At 36.6% G+C, this 20,458-nt stretch overlaps 1 protein-coding gene across 1 annotated transcript in view; it reads left to right on the top strand.

The window, feature by feature from the left end:
• TBC1D12 (TBC1 domain family member 12) overlaps window positions 1–20,432 on the top strand; it is a 41,723-nt gene extending 21,291 nt beyond the window's left edge. Inside the window, 12 exon segments of the mRNA XM_054637484.2 lie at window positions 2,723–2,779; window positions 7,604–7,719; window positions 9,406–9,488; window positions 11,075–11,192; window positions 11,532–11,638; window positions 12,263–12,343; window positions 13,892–13,986; window positions 14,658–14,729; window positions 16,596–16,724; window positions 17,042–17,151; window positions 18,276–18,534; window positions 18,759–20,432. Of these exon segments, the coding sequence (XP_054493459.2) occupies window positions 2,723–2,779; window positions 7,604–7,719; window positions 9,406–9,488; window positions 11,075–11,192; window positions 11,532–11,638; window positions 12,263–12,343; window positions 13,892–13,986; window positions 14,658–14,729; window positions 16,596–16,724; window positions 17,042–17,151; window positions 18,276–18,534; window positions 18,759–18,827 (1,296 nt within the window). The 3' untranslated portion in view covers window positions 18,828–20,432.
• Window positions 20,433–20,458: the final 26 nt, after the last annotated feature.

The raw sequence follows: 20,458 nt of genomic DNA, 5'->3' as shown, positions 1-20,458 counted from the left end.
ACCAAAATTGCTTTATCAGCAGTTTTAATAATGCTTCTCTCAGTGGCTGCCTTAAATGAAGTAGAAAAAAAAAGCTTCTTTTCTACTTAAATCTGACACACCATTAAAAGCTTGCAGTGATTTTAGCAGTGACTGCTTGTTCAGAAGTGAAGCCATCTTTTCCAATAGCTGTCACCTTGTGTACAAAATTGAAGGTTTTAATCTTTGACAGTCCATTAAGTACTAGCTTTGACTGGGTCACTGTTGTACATCTAACCTCTGAAAATATGTTAGGGTGGCTCTGAAATATTTAGAAAAATGAAATACCTGAGGGCTAAAAAAGTGTCTTCACTTGAATATTTTTCCAATGTTGTTATCCCAGTCTGAGATCTAACGGAGAAATTGCAGTCATTGATTCGGCAGAATTCCTGTGGTCTCCCAGAGACAAGGGTTTTCAGAGGCTTCTCTTCAGAGGAACAGATGTGGTTTGAATCAGTTTTCATGTGACTCAAACATTTTGGCTTGCAATATTAACTCTTCCCTCCAGTCTTGGTTGTTAGAGTATAAAAGTGCACAAAGCTCTTAATGCTTATAAAATGTGTTTGTGTGTGTTTGTAAGGAAACCCAAGGACTGACTGTCTCAAGAAGTTGTTGAATGCTTTTTTACAGGAGTGGTTCTTAGGCAGATTGTTATTGGCTCACCTTGCACTACTACTGGAGAAAAAAAGAAAGGCAGTACTTCTGCCTGTTTGCCAGATACAGGGCAGAAACACATTGGTAACAAACTGCCTTGAAACAAGGACTGATAATAAATGGGGCTATTGGGTCTGACCTGTAACACCTGAATAACAATTTGCCTTACCAGAAGCAGTGAGAAGGCTGGGATGGTTTTCTTTGGTTTTCTTTTCTTAGATGCTGTAGCCAGTCAGATTCTCAAGAAATGTCCCACATCATTCAATTATCACATGTGTAGTCAGGAAAACATCTGTTCTAGAGGTAAACCATAGACATTCCCCAGTGTTTTAGATTTCTTCAGTGATTATCTTGTCAGTAACATGGTAGTGAAACTGGCAGGACCTCAGAGTGGCAGATGCTTTCTTTTGCTTTACATAAAGGCCATAAAATACAGTTCAGCTCCTACTGCCAGGACGTCCCAAGTTGCTTTGACAAGCCAGACTTGTTAAGGAGAACTTCTTACGATGTCAGTGCTATGTTGGGGGCACAAATGCATCTTCAGGGGAGTACCTTACAAGGAGGAATGGGATCAGTGTTTTGAAAATAACGTGGAAGTATTGACTCTGCTGATGTGAATTCTTCTGATTGCTGTTTTTTAAAAAGCAAAGTCTTTAACAACAACTACAATGAGTATTGAAGCAACTGTTGTCTTCCTAAGGCTTGAAAAAGAAAGCATGGGCATACATAGATATGTATTTTCATGTCTGTTCTGAAAGTTGCTGGATTTGGAGGAAACAAATAATATAAATTGAGGTAATAAAAATTATAGAACTTATTTTACTTTGATATGGTGGGACATTATATTTTATTTTTTGGTCTTCTGGATTCTCTCTTTGTGGGCCTTTGAATTTCTTTGGCCAAGCATGATCTGTAGGATTTTTTCTTTTCTCAAAGAACTGAGCATTTGCAGGTTAAGCAGGCATGCTGCTGAGCTTGGGGTGCTGAGGAAGCAAAATCATCATCTAGGCAGGCTGTATCGAATTCCAAAAGGATAGGTTCAGGTGGTAAATCTGCTGTCTTTCATGGACATTTATTTGAAGTGTGAGATTGTGGGGGTTTTTTGTTGGTTTGTTTTAATATAAATCTTATCCTTCCAAGGCTAGTATGGTACTTCAGTATGGAAAAGGAAAAATAGTATGGCAGGGGAGAAGAAAGCCTTTAAAATGGTTTCTATTATTCTGAACACTGCAGATATGTTCTGTTTAATTAATGATAAAAACCTTCTTTTCCTTCTTCCAGGCACTGTAATTCAAGGCTTAGAAGCAATGGGCTTTGTTTGTCACCTCCCCTACACCCCATCTTTTAGCTTGGCTTATCTTTCCATTATAAAACCAACTTTGACTTTTGATTGGAAATGTGCAGAGCTGCAGAGGGTTGTACAGGGTCTCCCGTAGCTGGGCTTGCTTTTATACCTGGTTGCCTTGCTGCTTGAGTGGTGCTTAGAATCTTATTTATGATGGAAGTGACTGTTCCTCAAAGCATTACAAATACATCCTTGTTTTCACCAGCAAGGCTGAGGTATAGCCCACTTTTGAACTTTAAATTTATAAATACCAATGGTAACATGACGGGACAATGTTTTGTTTCTCCTTTCTAATAGTATGTACCTTCCAAGGCTGTGGTTAAGTCAGTCTAATGTCTGTGAGTGGTGTGTGCTGGGGAGACACAGGGTGTATCAGGGACTGCCTTTGTCATGCATCTGAGAAGCACCATGGAAAAAATGTCCCTTAGGGCTGAGGGGCTGATTACTGAAAGTATAAAACATCAATTAAACCAGAAGAACAATCCAGTCGATGTCTGTACAGACCTTGCACAAGTGGGAAGTCTTTGAATATGTGTCTGTTTTGAGGGCTGGAAAAGGAAGAGGAACAGACACATCCATGGTTTTTCAAACATAAAAGATAAATAGTCTACATGTGAATTAAAATTTTGGATTGCATATTGCTGTTTTGTAATGGTCTTTTCCTTTATTTATTCACTAAGGCTCTGCTTCTGTTTTTCTTATTAGGATGACAGTTCTGGCAGTCTTGCGTCAATATCTGCTCTCAGTCTATTAAACACAGGGGTATGAAATTTAATATATACTTTTTGTAGTTGTATTTGATGCCATGCATGGGACTGTGTAGCACTCATTAAAATAGTACAAACATCACATTTTCACAGTAGCATGAATATTTTATGGCACTAACCATCAACTCATTAAAAGCCATTAGCAAAATAAACAAGTTTCACATGTGAATCTCACTAACAACTTGAAGTGATTGAGAACTATTGTTTATGTTTATATTGCATGTTCTTGGATAGCAAGAAATAGGTAATCATACAGCTTGACAGTAATTTGCTTTCTATGTTTGCTGTGCCTCATTGCTTAATGGTAAAAGTTTTTGAAAGTTTTTAAAATTTGTAATATTTTTTAACAACTTATTAAACTTGAAAATTTATATATTAGAATCTTTCTGTCTCTGAGCCACACAAGCTATTAGCACTTCAGAACTCCAGATGCTTTTAATCACTCTTTCCAATGTGGAATTGGAAAACTAGAAAAGCGTAGCTATTGAAACTTTTGTTACAATTTACATTATCTATTTGTGTGACTGGGATCCTTCTGAAATTGTGCATGCCCATTACTTTGTACACTTTTTATGTAATTCTGCACTCTGTGTTAAACATGAATAGTACAGATTGGCTTCTCAGTTCTGTGGAACTGTGGAACAGAGCAGTCCCATAACTGCTGGTTGATTCTGGTGCCTGTGGTTCACATTACATGGCCTGGCCACTCTCAGCATGTCTTTATTGGGCCCAGGGCCGGTGACTTCTTGTAAACAAAAGATGAAACTTAATGCACCTTATTAAATATCCAATTGAGGAAAAAATACAGCAAACAAAGAATTGAAAGTGAATGGCATTAATTTTGGAAGACTGACCTAGAAACTCTTAAGTGTCTGTTTGGTTGTCCTTTTGTACTGTGTGAAGATTAGTATTTTCTTCTCCATCAATACATCTGTTCTTTCTATTTCACCTGCAAATTAGGCGAGAATGTACTGTTCTGCCTGTCCTGACAGCATCTGGAATTCCTGTTTCTGGGAAAATGTCTAGTTTATGACTCACAGGATTTTTAAGTGACATCTACTCTTGCTATAAACACTTCTTTGTTTATAATCACTTAATAGCCAGTGCTAGCTCAGCAATTTTAACATTTAACCTGGAGGCAATATGCATGCTGATGTAGGATTATTCATTAGCAGAAATTCTTCTTACATGGATGCACTCCTGGGTGATTCTATTAATGCTTCTATTCTTGGATGATCAGGCCTGATTCAAATGAAGGCCTACAATCTTTCTGATGATATATCTAGTTAGCTGTACAACATAATGAAAATAATCATATAGATGTTTCATGGACCCATCTGCTCCAGTCACGTGTGTGTAGAAGGAGAGAAGTTTAAAACCTTTTGCACAATATATGGCAACTCCCACTCTGTTTCATCAGCAGAAGCCACAGCTGATTGAATAAAACTATTTTAGAATCAGACTTAGCATTAGAGAGGAGAAAGCATATTAGAAGAAACTGTCATACACAGGATGTTTAATTGGAGTATTAGTATGCCTTAACATCTACTTTAAATAGAGGCAATCCTTAGGACAGGGGAAGATTATTCAGTGTTGCATTCTTTAGTTGCAGAAATTCTCTACACCTCAGATGCCTTTCTCCTCCAGCATACCTACAACATAATTGGATGTCTGGTGTTTTGTCTGTATAATAGGTACTGTGAGAACTTTCAAAGTCCTTGTAACCAAAGGCTTTTATCACTCATTCCCAGGAGTTCAGCTTTTGTTGTTGGATCATAAATAGATCAAACTTAATTCCAGATTCATGTTGAATTTTATGGTTGGTATTTATTCCTTTACAGCTGTATAGTTTGGGCTCTGTAGATGCAAGTTTCACACTGAATCCCTGTGTTTCACACGTAGCTAAATACTTTATCCCCACAAGCATACCCTACTTCAGGTCTACTAATGCTTTTGGAATGCTGCAGTGCAGCTGGTTTTCCCTTCTCTAAGGTCATTGGCTTAAGTATTGGAAGAGGAAGCTATGAGCAGTTACTTTTATATTACACAGAGCAATCCAGTCCTGTTTAGAGGTACTGAAAATGACTCTCAATGGTCAGACTGTCCTTTATGGTACTACAGCAGAAGAATGAATGAAATTTCAGACTTGCATGTTTTCCATGTAGATAACAAAAAGGTGCAAGCAATAAAGACCTCTGTGGGTTTATTTACTTTTTTATTATTATTATTTAGAATACCAGGGCATTTTTTTGGTGTTCTTTGTTGTGGTGGTAGGGGGTGGGGTTTTTTGGGTTTCTGGTTTTTGGGTGGGGTTTTTTGTTGTTTTAAGAAGAAACTATTTGAGACATCTTTATCTTCTTAAACAAATGCAGTTTATAAGCAAAAGATGTTTTCCCAGCCCCAATTACCTGTCTGTAGTTTAATAAGCTTATCTGTGTCTGTGCAGGAATAAATACCAGAAATGCGAGTCCCTCCACATATTGAAGCACTCTTAAGTATATTGTCACAGTGCTTTTCAGGAAAAACATGATTTTAGCTTCTTACTGAGTTAATTATTGGCAGTAGATAACAGGATGCCATTCCAGAATTAGTAAGAAGATAACTTTTTATTAAAGCTAAAATTTGTTTATTTTGGAATTAGGAAGTGCTCTGGAATTTTCAATAAATGCCTGATATGTTGCAATAAAGATTTTTTAAAACAACCTTCTTGTGAAACCATACATGTGACACTTACAAAATAATTGGTTTACACATACAGGTTTTACATAGTCTTGAATCTTAACTGTCAACTGTTCTATCTTCTGGCTCATGGTCTTGCATGTTAAGCATTTGACAAGACATTTGACTTCAAATAGTATTTTTACCTTGTTGTGGGAGAATATTAACTCACATCTTTCAAAGTGAAGTTTTATGTCAGTTCAAGCTTTTTAGATTCTGCATCAACTGCACAGTGAAGGATATTGGATTCTTTACATGTAGTCATATAAAGTATTCCAGAAAAAAATGGACACTTTATTTGCAGAATTTCTCTACACATCTGATGGTTGTGGGATCTGATCTTCAAATCAGTTTCCTAGAGCACAGGCTTCTTGAGGAAAAAGCATCTTCCCTTGGAAGGTTCTGATACTTTGGAATGTATTTCAGTTTGGGCAATGTGCAGCCATGACAGTTTGAGCCTGAGGCTATGTTGGTCTCTCTATTGACTCTTTCTAGTAACACTTATAGTTCTCCTTCTCTGCCCATGTGATCTCTTTGTAAAAAATCCAGCTGTTCATGATGTGTACTTTCAGAAACACAGGTGGATGATGAGTTCTGCCTTTTGTGAAAATCTCTGTTGAAGAATTTTTATTTTTGATTTTTTCTTCCTCTGTTGCCTTGGAAATAGTGTATCAGTGCTTAGCACAGGTGATAGCTGGAACCACTAGTTTTGTTCACATGTATTGCTTGTGTTAAAAAATGCCTTAAGAGTGGCTTCATTTCTGATAGACATCTTGCAGTGCTTTTTTTAATCTTTTTTTTTCCTTTTTTCCCCCCCTTTTTTTGCATACAAGTTAGATATGTAGAGATGTTGAAAAGGTTGCTAATGTAGATATGTAGAGATGTTGAAAAGGTTGCTAATGTTTGAGCTTCCTCACCTCTGACCACTAAATGAACTTGATTTGGTGACTCTTGTTACAAAGGAGACTATGGAAGTAAATCAGAACTTCTACCAAGAATCTGAGGGATGGCATTGCTATTGTGCTGTAGCCTGGATGCTGATCTCTGGGTGTTATCACAGGATACATTCCTAATTTGCAGATGTACTGAGTGTCCTGAGGTATACAGCGTGACAGGAGTAGTGATGTTGTTTCTATTTTTAAGTGGAATGAATTAATTTTCGGCTTGAGAGTATGTGTATTCATTCAAATGGTGAGCATTGATTTTTTGATTTTGCTTGTGTAAATTACAACAGAACTCTACCAGTCCTGTGTCCAGTTGTTCAAGATACTTAATTCAATGTGCTGAATGGTGTTGATGCATATTATTCCATTAACTTGGCAGTAAATTTTTATTTACAGAGGAGAAAAAGAAGGGGATGTGAGATTTGATGTTTTCATCTGGCTCTGTTTAGCTTTTTTCTAAGGATTGTGTCATATTTTTGTTTTGTTGAGTTGCTGTTGTGGTCAAAGGATTAGAATTCTTTCTTCCTCAGAATCTTGTGTATATTGGAGGCAGTTAAATATTTCTTTCTGAGTAGATTGCATGTTTTAACCTCAGCGGAAGGAAATTAAATGGAACAGGCTTGTAATGATAAATACTGGTATATTGTCACTGAGTGTAGTGTAGGTGGTTCTGGTTTATGTGGGTGTGATGGTGTTGTTCCAGGCCTCGGGAATGTGAGGTGTACTGGATCTTAAGGGGGGCTGGAATCGGGAGGAAGAAATGGAAAGAGACACATGTTCTTGCTTGGTGGTGGATTTTTTAATTGTCAGCTTCACATGTTACTTAAATACACTTGTGCACTAGCTAGGCTGGGTAGATTTTGCAGATTTCTTTACTACCTGATCCTGGAATGCTCAGTTGAAATATTGAACAAGAATAGATCAAAGATTAAGTTGATACAAGAAACTGCTTTCTCATTCATCTTTACTCAGCAGTCCTGGAGAGCTGCACTGTTGCTATCAGCAATTTCAAATTGTAGTGTTTGCCACTTGCTGGCTTATTAAGTAATGTTAAAATATTTAATGTGAAATTATTTATGCATTTAGTAATATCATGCTTACTAATTTGGAGTGAGGCTGAAAGTTGAAATGTAATTTTTATCAATAATGCTGTTTAGGAATATGAAGCACGGACAGGAAGAATGTATAAACCTCCACCCCCATCAGCCAGACGTAAAAATATTGAGTTTGAACCACTTTCAACTACTGCTTTGATTCTGGAGGATCGACCAGCGTAAGTATGAGTCTGCTGTGCAACTGAAGGACTGAATTTTAGCTAAAATTCTCAAGTCTTATGTGAAAGAATGGTTGGATTATGCTATCCCACATAATAGCCTAACAAACTTCTCAGAAGAGCCTTTAAGTGAATCCCAGTGTATATGAGGAAATTTTTTCTCACTGTAATGGAGCCACCAGTCTGTAATCTACTGTGTCTCACAGCTGTCTGACCATGCTCTGGGCATCCTCAAATCTTCAGGAATTTTCTTGGTTTATTTCTTCCCTGCTTTCTCAGTGTGCACTTCCTTCTCCCTTATCCTCCCTTCCCCTGTTTTGGAAACTTAAAACATTTTAGGTAGGTAATACCTAAAAGTGCAGCTGAAGGCAGGGAAACAGCAGTTGAAGATGTAACAAAACCCACATAAAGTACAAATAAGAATAGTGATAAAAAATGGGTAATGAATTGGTCAGTATTTTCAGATATACAGTCTTCAGCAATTTGAAGGAAAGAGAAAGGACCTGCTGACTAAGAACATAAAGAAAACAAATGGAGCAATGTTTTCAAATTGCACCATGGAAAAGCTTGTGATGGCACTGTTAAATGTTTGCTCTAATCACTCCAATTAGGAAATGGAAAATAAAGCATATTAGTGTTTCTTTGGATATTCTCTCTGGGAGTGTATAAACTCATTCCTTGCTAAGACAGATATATTCTGAATGGAATTACAGATTACTGTGAGTATTTGTTTTCATAAGTGCATTATTTCTTTTACTGTATGGTAGAGGGTAAGATATGCAACAACTCGATTGCTGATGTTTTTCTTTACTTTTGCAGTATTAGAATTCACAAGCCAAGATAAATATGCTTTTACAAATGACACTTGTTTCAAATTGGAATGCCATCCCAAGCATGCAGTGTGTTGCCACAGTCTAACCTTTGAAAATACATTCCGCTCTCCCTTTCATTGAAAATATTAATAAGTTATTTTGTCTGCTTGTATGAGAGAGGAGACAGAAAACTTTTTAAATATTAAAATGACAAAGCTGTTTTCTATTTTTTTTTGCCATAGTAGACTAGACATTAGTTAAGAGGCTGAGACCAAACCCTGTGTTCTAATTTGCTTTGAAGTGAGTCTCCTTGGTCAAGAGGAAGTGTGTTTAGCAATTAGGGGATCATTATGCAGCCAAAAAACAAACACATTTTTATCTGGTGAACTTTTAGACTGCACCAAGCTTCCTTAGCTTCAGCTCTGACATCAGTGGTGATCTTCCCTTTCATCCTTTGGCAAACTTACATTCTTCTGTGAGAATTTTAAGAGGTTAACTACAATGTATAAAAACCTTTACCTTTTATTGAAAATACTTCATTATAGATTTCATATGAACATATTATTAAAATACACATGGCCAGAAATGCATTGGAATAAATAACTATATGGTATATCTGCATTTTCCTTTTGTCACTCACTTGAGCATCAATCCAGATGTTCAACAAATTCAATAACCTTACTTTGGGGGAAGCTCTAGGAGAACTAAAATACAGGAGCAGCAAACATCTAGTAGTTCTCTACAGCTGTTAATGGAACACTGACAGTATGGCAGCCCCAAAGCTCACCTTTGAGAGAAACCGAATTTAATCCTGTTCTGAAATGGTCTAGAATGTCATTTGTGTGTATTGAATTCAGGAACAACTTGTTTTCAGAAATCTTCCTGCCAAGTCAGTGGAGGAGGCTTTACGTCATCGACAGGAGTATGACGAGATGGTGGCAGAAGCAAAAAAACGAGGTATGTCAACTGCCAGCAATCACTGTAATTCCTCTCCACTCTGCTGCAAAAATAAAGCAAATCCTGGCTTGTAGGCAAGTGGGTACATTAAAGAACCTCTTGTGTAATGTCTGGGTTATTCTCTGGTGCATAGGGGCACGCAGTTTAAAACAGAACTCAGTTATCAAATTGCTATTCTGCTTCAATGAATGTAGCTAAGTTCAGAATGCAACTTAACCTTTCATTTACTTTTTAAGGAAAAAATTTTTTAAAAATACTTGTGCAGTAGAAACTTTCTGGATACTTGGACTCTTTTTGCAAGCTGTGTTGCTGTAGTTGCCACTACGAGCCACAGTATAATAAAGCTGACTGCTTTAAGATCTGGTTTCCTAAGAATTTCAGATCAATTTCAATGGGAAGAGAGATGAAAACTTTGGGGTTATTTTCCAATCAGCTGTACCTGTGTGAACCTTCTTATTCCCACTAGGCATGATTAATTTAAAAAACAGATCTGTAGCATCTGGTACTGTGTCAATCTATGAATAGTTGTTGAAAGGACTTTTGTAGTCTTGTGCCTAGTATTCAGGGAATAAGCTATTTTAAGAATCTGTGCTGCATGTTTTACTTGGGCTATTGTCAGAGATACAAGCTTCTGAACTGATTGATCATCTATGGATCCATGGCAGCTTACTTTGAAAGATGCAATAAGAAATCCACAGCATTTGACAATGCATTTCACTCTGCTCTTGTGGTGTGTTTCTTGTAAATTGTGATCTGTGGTCTGTGTTCTTTAATAACGGCATCTTTGGAGGTTCAGCCATGTGTGGTGTTTTCATGTGTGTGCCCTGGTTTGTTAACTGTTGCTACAGACTCAAAGCTTCAGTAAAACCTTGATGAAGCTGGTCAGCCATCTCTGTTTACCAGGGAGGGCGTGTTTACTCTCTTGATGTGACCAGTGCATGCTTAAATAGAAAATGTCCTGCAATTTCACAGTGGTTCTAAGTGATGTCAGGAGAGCATTGGTCTGCCCTTCTTTTAGCCTTTTTGATAAGAGGAATCTGCAAATGAGCTTTTTTTTTAACAGAAGGCAGGACATTGTTCTCTTGTTCAGCAATGTGACTTTGTCTTAGGTCTTTAGGTCCTGTTTCCAGAAAAGAAAATAAGAATCCTTTTAGGTGGAAGCTTCAGTAAAATTGGGATAGTTTTAAAATGGATGTAGAATTGCACTTTTAAATAATAAAATTATCCATAAATATTGCTGATTAGTCTAATGAATGAATAAGGCTCAGATGAAATATTGTATGCAAATCATGAGTGGAAAAAGAGCGCTGATGATGTGCTTGCTTATTAGTTATCCTGTGTACTGCAGAAGAGAATTATCTTAGTTTTCTAGCCTGATTTTTGCTCGTCTGAATCACTCTATTTGAGCAACATAGCTTAAATTTAAAAATGTCCAGAGAAATACACCTACAATCAACAGAAATAGTACATGCAACAGTAGTTTACCCTCAATCTTTTAGACATCTAATACTTGGGTAGTAGCTGAATAATTTACCTAGTAATTTTTATACACTAATACAGAATTATTAACATGTTATGCCTAACAGAAATTAAAGAAGCACATAAAAGGAAAAAAATAATGAGAGAGCGTTTCAAGCAAGAAGAGAATATCGCTAGTGCTATGGTGATTTGGGTCAATGAAATACTACCTAACTGGGAAGGCATGTAAGTAAAGTTCTGCTGTATAAATGAGGCAAGCATGGCTTGTTTCTCCTCTGGAAACTGAGGACCCACATACCTTATTTTCCTTTTCTGTGTTGTCAAGAAGTCAGTTTTTGTTGCCATGATATAGTGTGAGGTCATTACAGAGCAACATGAAATGTGCTTTCTGGGAGCTGAATGTTTGGGGATTTTTAATGGGGCTTTAGCATCAACAGAGATCTTTGAATATTGATTTGGTAAACAGTGTGTTATTTTGCTTGTAAATTGCCCAGTGATTTTACAAAACAAAAATGTGCAATATGTGCCTTTTGTTTTTTTCTTCTCCCTGCTCCTGTATATTAGGCGTGCTACCCGAAGAGTTCGAGAGCTGTGGTGGCAGGGATTGCCCCCAAGTGTACGTGGGAAGGTTTGGAGTCTAGCTGTGGGAAATGAGTTAAACATCACTCCTGGTATGTTCCTAACAGATCACATGTTAATGCTAAGTTAAGTTGATTATTTTCAAAGAAAAATGTGAGCTTTTGTTAAAAAAAAAAAATCTATATCTATAAATCAGGGTATATTTCTTTCTGAAGAAATGTATTTTATAAGGCTGGGAACAATTGTGTTTTACAGTTAGACATTTTAGCCTCATAAATTATGGAAACAAGGTTCAAAACCTGCTTAGAAAAACATTTAGTATTTTAAGAATTAAGGTAGTGCGTCCCCCCAGAAAACATTTTTTTTGTTTAAAACTGAGAATTTGTAGCTTTGCTTTCTTAAGGGGATGAAAAGGGGAATTGTTTTATTTTATGACTAATGATTGATGAATTGTAAGCATTTTATTCAAAAATACAAATCTGAATTATGTAAGGCATGATTTCCCTGTCATAATTTGCATGTTCACAGCAGAAAGTACAATACAGTGCACCCAATAAAACTGTGTATTGTGGTAACCATCTAATAGACTCGTCTCCTGCCCCCAGTGATGAAACCAAATAACCAGAGCCAAGAATGCTTAGCATGCTTTTGTCTTGGATGGGTGCTTTTCTTAATACTTCCCTTTTGGCTATTGGTTTTGTTTTGCTTTCTTGCAGAACTTTATGAAATCTTCTTGTCAAGAGCTAAGGAACGATGGAAAAGCTTCAGTGAGACAAGTACTGAGAACGACATAGAAGGTGAGATCTCCCGAGTGCTCAACAACCTCCTATTCACTTTTACAAACCCAAGAAGTCTCACAAGTTCTTCTGCATTTTCAGCATTAAGAATACTTGTTAAAAGTTCTCAAAGTAATTCCCTACTTAAATGTTTGCTGTCTTATAACAAGTCAGTGAGCGAGGGGCTTGGCACCACTTACAGTATCAATAAAAGACAGATTAAAATATTGCATGTGCTACTTTCAAATAAATGTTTCCTTTGAAGGACTTTGAAATGTTTCCTTTCCAAGACTCAGGCTCTCATGAAAATACTAGATGAAATACAAAAAGAAGATACAGGAAACTCAATTACAATACATGTTCTTGCTTAGCTCTTCTTAGATGGGTTCTCCTCAGTATCACGTCCATGATTTTGGGAAAGAAAAAGGAATATCCTCTATTTTTTAGTTCTGAAACTGAGAGGTGAAAAATACAAAACATGACACATTTCAGATCCCACTTGGATTTCCTTGCCTGCCCAGATGGCCTTTCTTTCCAGATCTATTAAGTGGGGATATTAGCACTCTTTTGTCAAATGCAGTTTATTCACTGGCATACTGCTGTCTCCTGTGCATGTTCTTTCTGTTAAAAATAGTATCAGTGATGTTTTTAATGTTGGATGTCTCCTTGTTATAAAGGTTAACTCTTTGTGCTGTTGACTGATAGTTTTTAAAATGCTGCCCTGTGATAGTGTCTTTTCCATTACTTTAGTTGTTTGTGCTTGCCATAGGGATAGCCCTGTGACTCATCTGAAGGTTGTCTTGAGACAATTTATAAAAAATTTGGTGTGTATATGACTGTAAATATGCTTATCCTTGGAAAACATGTTTGCAATGGCCCTTGGTCTGTGGAGTGGTGGTTTGCTTGTTCTTTTGTTGTGGGGGGTGTGGGCTGTCTTTGGGGAAAAGCTTAGGTAATCTGTTTTTTTGAGAGGTAATAGTTCTGGATGGGAATGAAGGGAGAAGGAGCTGTTTTAATTGTGCCAGATGTCCTGGGAAATGGTGTAATAAGGGAAACTGGAGAGTGATAGAATTTTCATCTCTGAAAAGCAAGCAAGCTGACAGTGCTTATTACTAGTCTTTGGTAGCAAAGTCTGGAACACCAACTATGGTTTTTTAGGAAACCATAGGAAAGTTAGGAAGTTCCTAAAGTTGAAGGAACTTCCTAAAGTTAGGAAACTTTAGGAAGACTGGAATGAAATGCTGCTTTCCAGGCTTCAGCAGAGCAGGTTCTGTTTAGCTGTTCATCAAATTGTCATCTTTGCTTTCCAGTTGGAAATCTTGTCTGATTTAAGCCCTCTGAAAGAGCTTTTTCCCCAAGTCTTTTACCTGTATTTTTCCCACATTTTCACTAGTGTTTTTATCATGCCCCTGTGGAGAGGATTGAACAGAGATAATTCAAGGGCTAGCAGAATTTCTTCTGGAAGTTTTTGGATGAATGCTGCCTTCCTTGTCTTTATGTGCCTACAGGAGTTTTGTTCTGAAGTTTGTAGAATTGATCAGCTTTAATAGGTGTTGGTTTTGCTTGCAGATGCAGGTGCATCTGTTGCTGATCGTGAGGCCAGTCTGGAGCTAATTAAGTTGGATATATCACGCACATTTCCATCCCTCTATATTTTCCAGAAGGTGAGATGTCTTTAACTTTCCTTATGACAGCTTTAAAATTCTGAATAGTTAAACAAGAAACATAACTGGCCAAATATGGAAGAGTTTTTAGAAGTTGTTTGGACTTCTTAAATGAGAATAAAATAGAGACACTTAGTGATGGACTAGGAGGTTTTTTTTCCCTTTGAAAATGTATGAGATTCCTGTTAATGAGATTCCTATTAATCAATTGATTCCTATTAATTATGAAACTACAGGCAGAAATGAGAGTATTCTCACTGCTACAGAAATCTTGATGCATTTTCAGGCTTTTTGATTTTTATATAGCTATTATGTGCATACATGTATATACAATAAGATGCAATATCATTATACAGTAATTTGCACTATGAAGAATTAAAATATCCATTGTCCCTGAAGAGGAAAGTCCAACCTTGGATCTGTACCAGATATCCTCATTTTCTATTATGTACTGGTTTCTGCTGAATTATTTCATGGAATTATTGTTAGTTTTCTTTTAACATCTCAAAAGCATTTGTGGTAATGCTTGAAGTAAAAGATGGTATTACTCCAGATATGAATAAAGCAACAATTCACTGGCTCACTTGCATCTTAAAATATCAGCTTGTTCCTTTCCTGTATTTTTTTTTAATAAATATTTCTTTTCTCCTTCTACTCTCTCCTCTTATTAGGGTGGTCCTTATCATGATCTCCTTCATAGTGTTTTGGGAGCATATACATGTTACAGACCAGATGTGGGATATGTAAGTATTTGCTGTAAAATGTTTCTAACATGACAAATAAGCTTAAGATGTCATGTATTAAAGTATATTGAATAAATAGGTGTTCTAAACATTATGCTACAAGCATAATAATAATTTATTATGCTTTAATAATTAAACTTTGGCAGTTATTTCATAGCAGTCACAATGATGGTAGTTCTTAGAGGCAATTAAATACCTGAAAATGTACTGAATGTCATTGTTGAGTATCTGGATTGCATGGAAAATTTTAAATGGGTGTGTTCATAAGACATTATAGTTCTGACAGAGTATCCACAGGGAAAAAAACCCATAAGGTATTAGTGGGCTTCCAGTTAGCACCTCACTGGTTCTGTCTTACTTTTTCTTCCCCTGTTGCCATTTCCATAGTGATACTCCCTGCTTCACTACTGCACATCCTAAAATCCAGAAATTCCTTCTTAGTGTTTTGCTGACACAGAGTAATCACTCCCTCTGAGTTCAGTGAAGATTAGACTGTTTTCAGCAAACATTACTGTGTTTAAAGACAAGCAAAAAAAAACCCCATTAAAAAACTGTCAAAAACCCCTGAACAAACCAAGTAAACCTAACATCTCTCTGAATGGTGTTAGCTTACAGAAGCATTTAAATAATGAACAGTAATGAAGAAAAGGGTTTTGTTTTACTTTATTCCTGGGGGTATCTAGGAACATCTTTCACAAGCTCTAATGCTTCAGGGCTCAAAAACACTTGAAAAGTTTTAAGTCTCATCCATGCAACAAAGCATTATTTAGCACAGGGTGTGTCTTCCTCTCTAAATCAGATATGCTTGGGACTCTGCATAAATAACTAGTCGGTTTTTCATGTTCAAATGTTTTTAGGCCTGAATTCTGTCATCTGTGACCTCATTTTTGGAGACTCTCCCATATTTTTAAAGTGAGATTACAAACCCTGCAGGTTCTGAGACTGCTTGTTCCCAGGGTGGAGTTTCAAAAGGCAAATAAGTAATTTTTTGTGGATAAGTCTTCTCTTTTCCATCAGAAGTATTGCTAGTCTTGATATTTCTTATCACATTTTTAAAATGTTAATATGGCAGTAAATGTAATGAAATCTTATTTCCACACCTATTTATCCCCCAGAAATGGAAAGCTGATTGTCTGTTTCTGATGCATATCAATACTCTTTTCCCTAGTTGGTTAAAATGCTGACTGCATGGGTTTTTTTAATGAGAACGGGCAGCATGGATGTTTAGAGACAGTGGAATAAAGATGATTGCAATTGAAATTGGTAAAATTATTGTTAGCATAATGGGTATTCAGATCATCACTTAACTACAAGAATCATGCTCTTTACTTTTATTGCAGGCTAAAGTGTTTTTGGGAGAGTAATGGTGGAAAAATGTAAACTTGCACTGCAGCTAACCACCTAGAAGTAATTTTATATATGTGAAAAATTATGGTTTGGCAAGTGGAAAGGCATGTATTGACTGTTCTGAAACAGAATTTTGTCTCAGTTCCAATGTATCTGTCTGGGTCTAAACTGTCCCATATGTGAAGTTTTTCTCCATGACTGCTTTTCCCATAGTTTAACAATGAACTTGAGGCCAGGTTTTGTTTCTCATGAGCTCTGCATTCACTCTGTGTGGTTTTAACTTTCTTGTATTTCAAGTCCTGAGGACTTGTGATCATGAGACCTCCCAGAGCGTCTGAACTGCTGGAATCAAATTGATTGCATGCATAAAAATAATTTATCCACGTTGTTTCTATTCATCTGGAAATGTTATGCAATGGTACTTGATAAATTGCAAACTGTAAATATTTCCATTTCCAAAGATGTAAGATCTACTGAACCTACTCACCTTTATTTGCCCGATGCTTTTCCCACTTGAAGGTACAAGGGATGTCCTTCATTGCTGCTGTGCTCATTCTCAATCTGGAAGAGGCAGATGCTTTCATTGCCTTTGCTAACCTTCTAAACAAGCCATGCCAGCTGGCCTTTTTCCGTGTGGATCACAGCATGGTATGCACAGAGTTTTCTGGTTTTGGACCTTAACGTTCTTTTGACTTGAAGCATAGTTGTTTTATTGATGACTTCCTGGTGTCCTATTGAATAATGGAGAACTTTAACCTGTGATTATAAAACTGAGAATAGCAGGTACTAATCCATAGAACTCATTCTCATGTTTTGATTTCTCCTCTACAAACATTTAATCATTTTACTTATCCTAAGGAGTCACATTGTGCTGTCTTGACATCACTTCTTGGTGGGGTTTGTGTTGGTTTACAACCAAACATTCTTTTGATGACTGCTTATCATGTGCTTTACTCTCCCTACAGATGCTGAAATACTTTGCAGCCTTTGAAGTATTTTTTGAAGAAAATCTTCCTAAATTGTTTCTTCATTTCAAATCATACAGTCTTACTCCAGACATATATTTGATAGACTGGTGAGTTCATAGAACATATTGAAAACCTAAACTTAGAACTGTTGGAACACTTTCTAATTTGCTATAGATCTTTCAACATTGGAATAAAGTATAAAAAAAGGCATTCAGTAGGTCTTGTGAAATCATGAGGAACAGTTTTGTCTAACTGTAGTTCCTCTGGCAAGGGGAATACATTCAAAGGGATGTATTCAGTTAAAAAATGAGACAAACAGGAGTTCTGTGCGTTCACTTTCTCGTTGCTGTAGTTATGTGACATAAGTAGGGGAGAGGAGGCTACTACATCATAGCAGTAGGGTGTACTGTGATTGTAAGTGACTTGATGAAATGAGCATAGTCAGCTACTGAAGGAAGCATGACTGTAGGAATAGAGACTTTAAAGCAGAGGGAGGATGAAATTTAAGGCCTGGTTTGAAAAGGGATAAACTTGAAAATGCAGTGAAAATTTTGAAGTAAGGAATGTTTAAAGCAGAGAGTAGCAAGCTCTGTGTGTGTCTGTAATGGAAGGTAGTAATGCAGGCACCCTTGAAGTGTGGTAGTGCTGTCAAAACAGAGTATCTGTTTGTGTGCATAAGGATGAGCTTCATCTAGAATTATTATTAGATTTTTGTGATTTTAACATGAAAAATTCGAAAATGTATCACAGAAATGTAGCTATTGATTTATCATTAGTACATTGGTGGGATGCAGCCCTCTACTGAAATTAGCTGTGGCTTTAGATTTAGTTTAGAAAACAAATGAACAGAGCTGTTAAACTCTATGGCTTAAATGGGAAAACTTAAGTCACACAGTTGTGATCTTTGTTGCTTAAGTTCTTATGTGTTTATTATACTTTGTTTGAGTATGAAGAGATTTGTCACCTTTCTAGCCAGAGCTTTCTAAAGGAGATGGCATTGAAATGGAGGATTTCCTGTGGCATCAAAAGAGATGGGTTTCAAAGTACAAGTTCTGACTTCAAGAGCTGGAGAGTTGTGGATCATTGAAATAGGGGGAAAAAAAAGTGTATAAAATAACTTGTCATCTGCTTACTTTGAACTAATGTAACTGAGATTTAAAGGAAGTTGTCTTTTCATTTTTCTGAAATAAATTTGTAACTCTTCCTTTTTTTGTTCTTGACTCATTTGTAGGATCTTTACACTCTACAGCAAGTCACTACCACTTGATCTGGCCTGTCGTGTCTGGGATGTTTTCTGTAGAGATGGAGAAGAATTTTTGTTTAGGACAGGATTAGGAATCCTTCGGTTATATGAAGATATTCTCCTACAGATGGACTTTATTCATATAGCACAGTTTCTAACAAAACTTCCAGAAGATATTACATCAGAAAAGCTTTTTAGTTGTATTGCAGCTATTCAGATGCAGAATAGTAACAAAAAATGGGCACAGGTGAGTTTCTTGGGGATAGATATCAAATCTGACATGTCAGCACATGAATATATGGAGCACCTCTCTTCGTGATTATTTAAGCTGCTTGTCTGACTCCTTAGCAATGGGCACTTCCTAGTGTCTCATTCTAGAAATTAATCTCCATGCTAATATTGTGGCAGTTAATATTGATATTATTATAACACTGGCAGCCTTCATATTCATTCAGTGATTTACTTTTCCAGGTGTTTGCCTCACTGATGAAGGACAACAAAGAAGGGGACAAGAACCATAGCCCAGCACCAAAAAGCTAATGTTGAGGTCCATTGGAAACGTGGAAAACCACTGGATGACAAAGAAGTCTTCATGTCACTTCTATGTGGGAAAAGCACTAAAGAAAATGTGAAAATGAGACAGAAAAAAGACACAGCTCTCAGTGGAGTAATGAACTGATGAAATCTTCACCCTTTTGCCAGTATTAGTTTTTGCCATGGGAAGATCTGATTTCACACAGAATACTAAAACCTATGAACCTCAGAAGTGGAGAGTTCATATTTAATACTTTAAAAGAATCAGATCAATGCAATAAACATTTGTAATAACTTCTGTTGGTACTTTAAGCAAATTTTTGAGGCATAACTGTTTTTAAAAATACCACAAAGGCACTTTTTGGAGGGGATGAGGGAAATGCTAAATCTTAAGACCCCAAAACTGCTATCCAAACCAAATGCTTTGGTGCAAACATTACCTCCACAATTAACAATTTGCAAGTATTGAGGACCAAATAAAATGGTTTGGTGTGTTTATGTGCAAGGTGGTTAAGATTTGGGAAGGGGTATTGTCTTATTTACTTGTTTTGGTTTTTTTTTAAGTTGCAGCTTCATTCTTCAGTCTGGGCGAATGTAATTAACTCAGGAACTGTAGACATAATGTGCCCAAACCTAGAGCAAAAATAATCTGAATTTTAAACAGTGGTAAGAACAGGGCTGCTATTTTCACTGTACAGCTTTCAGAGCAAGTGGTGTTTAAGCATTTGTTTTGGTGTATTGATTGTGGAGTAAATGGAGTGGGTATTCTGTGAAAGGGTTTTGCCACCAGAAGTTTTATATTGTCGAGCCATTTCCAACTAAAAAATACTTGTATGTAATGGTGAACACTAGAAAATGACAAGGCTATCTACAGGCTTTTGTGTTCTCGATGAAGCAGCCACTTTTAACACTTGGAAATAATGCAGACACAGAATTGTTTTTGAAACTGTCTTTTTATTAGTGTGCAATACTGAAATCCAAAAAGCATCTGTTAAGTGATAATTCTCTAACATCTTTTAACTGTGAGACATAAGGTCATGCTGTATGTGTCACGGCAAATATTTTCAAACATTTCCTGTTCTTGAAGATGCTGTACAACAACCTGTGGTTGTAGGGGACAGAAATTTAAAATGCATAGCACTGCAGGTGAGGAACACTTGCACTCTCTTGATCCATTTTTTGCTAATATTTAATGTAAATAAATTCCTTACATGTGGGTTTTTGTAACTGGTCCCTCTGGAAATCAAGTAAAAATTACCATTATGTATTTTTAAGTGCAGGAGGCTTCCAGTTGTCTGGTGTTTTAAAAGCAGAGTCCGCATAATCGGGGTAAAGATTTAGTGTGGTGTAACTTGCGTTGCTATCTGGTTTAAAATCTACATATATGCTACTCATAACATTACAATTTGAAATGTAAATGTCTGATTTTTCTTAACTTATGTATTCACTACTTTAATTGGATCCAATTTGTCTTATATTTTTGTGTTATCTTGTACAGTTTTCTTACTTTTCAACTATAAATCTGTATATAACTGTAAATAGAAGGCTCAAGCCTTCCTTTAAGACCACTAGTACCAATTCCTGTGTAAATAAAACTTACATTAGCTGCGGGCCGTGCTTCTTTCCCGTTGCCGCGG

This window comes from Agelaius phoeniceus, chromosome 9 (assembly GCF_051311805.1).
Source record: "Agelaius phoeniceus isolate bAgePho1 chromosome 9, bAgePho1.hap1, whole genome shotgun sequence".
NCBI classification, from domain to species: domain Eukaryota; kingdom Metazoa; phylum Chordata; class Aves; order Passeriformes; family Icteridae; genus Agelaius; species Agelaius phoeniceus.
The sequence above is the reverse complement of the archived record's forward strand: the minus strand, read 5'-3'. Positions and strand labels throughout refer to the sequence as shown.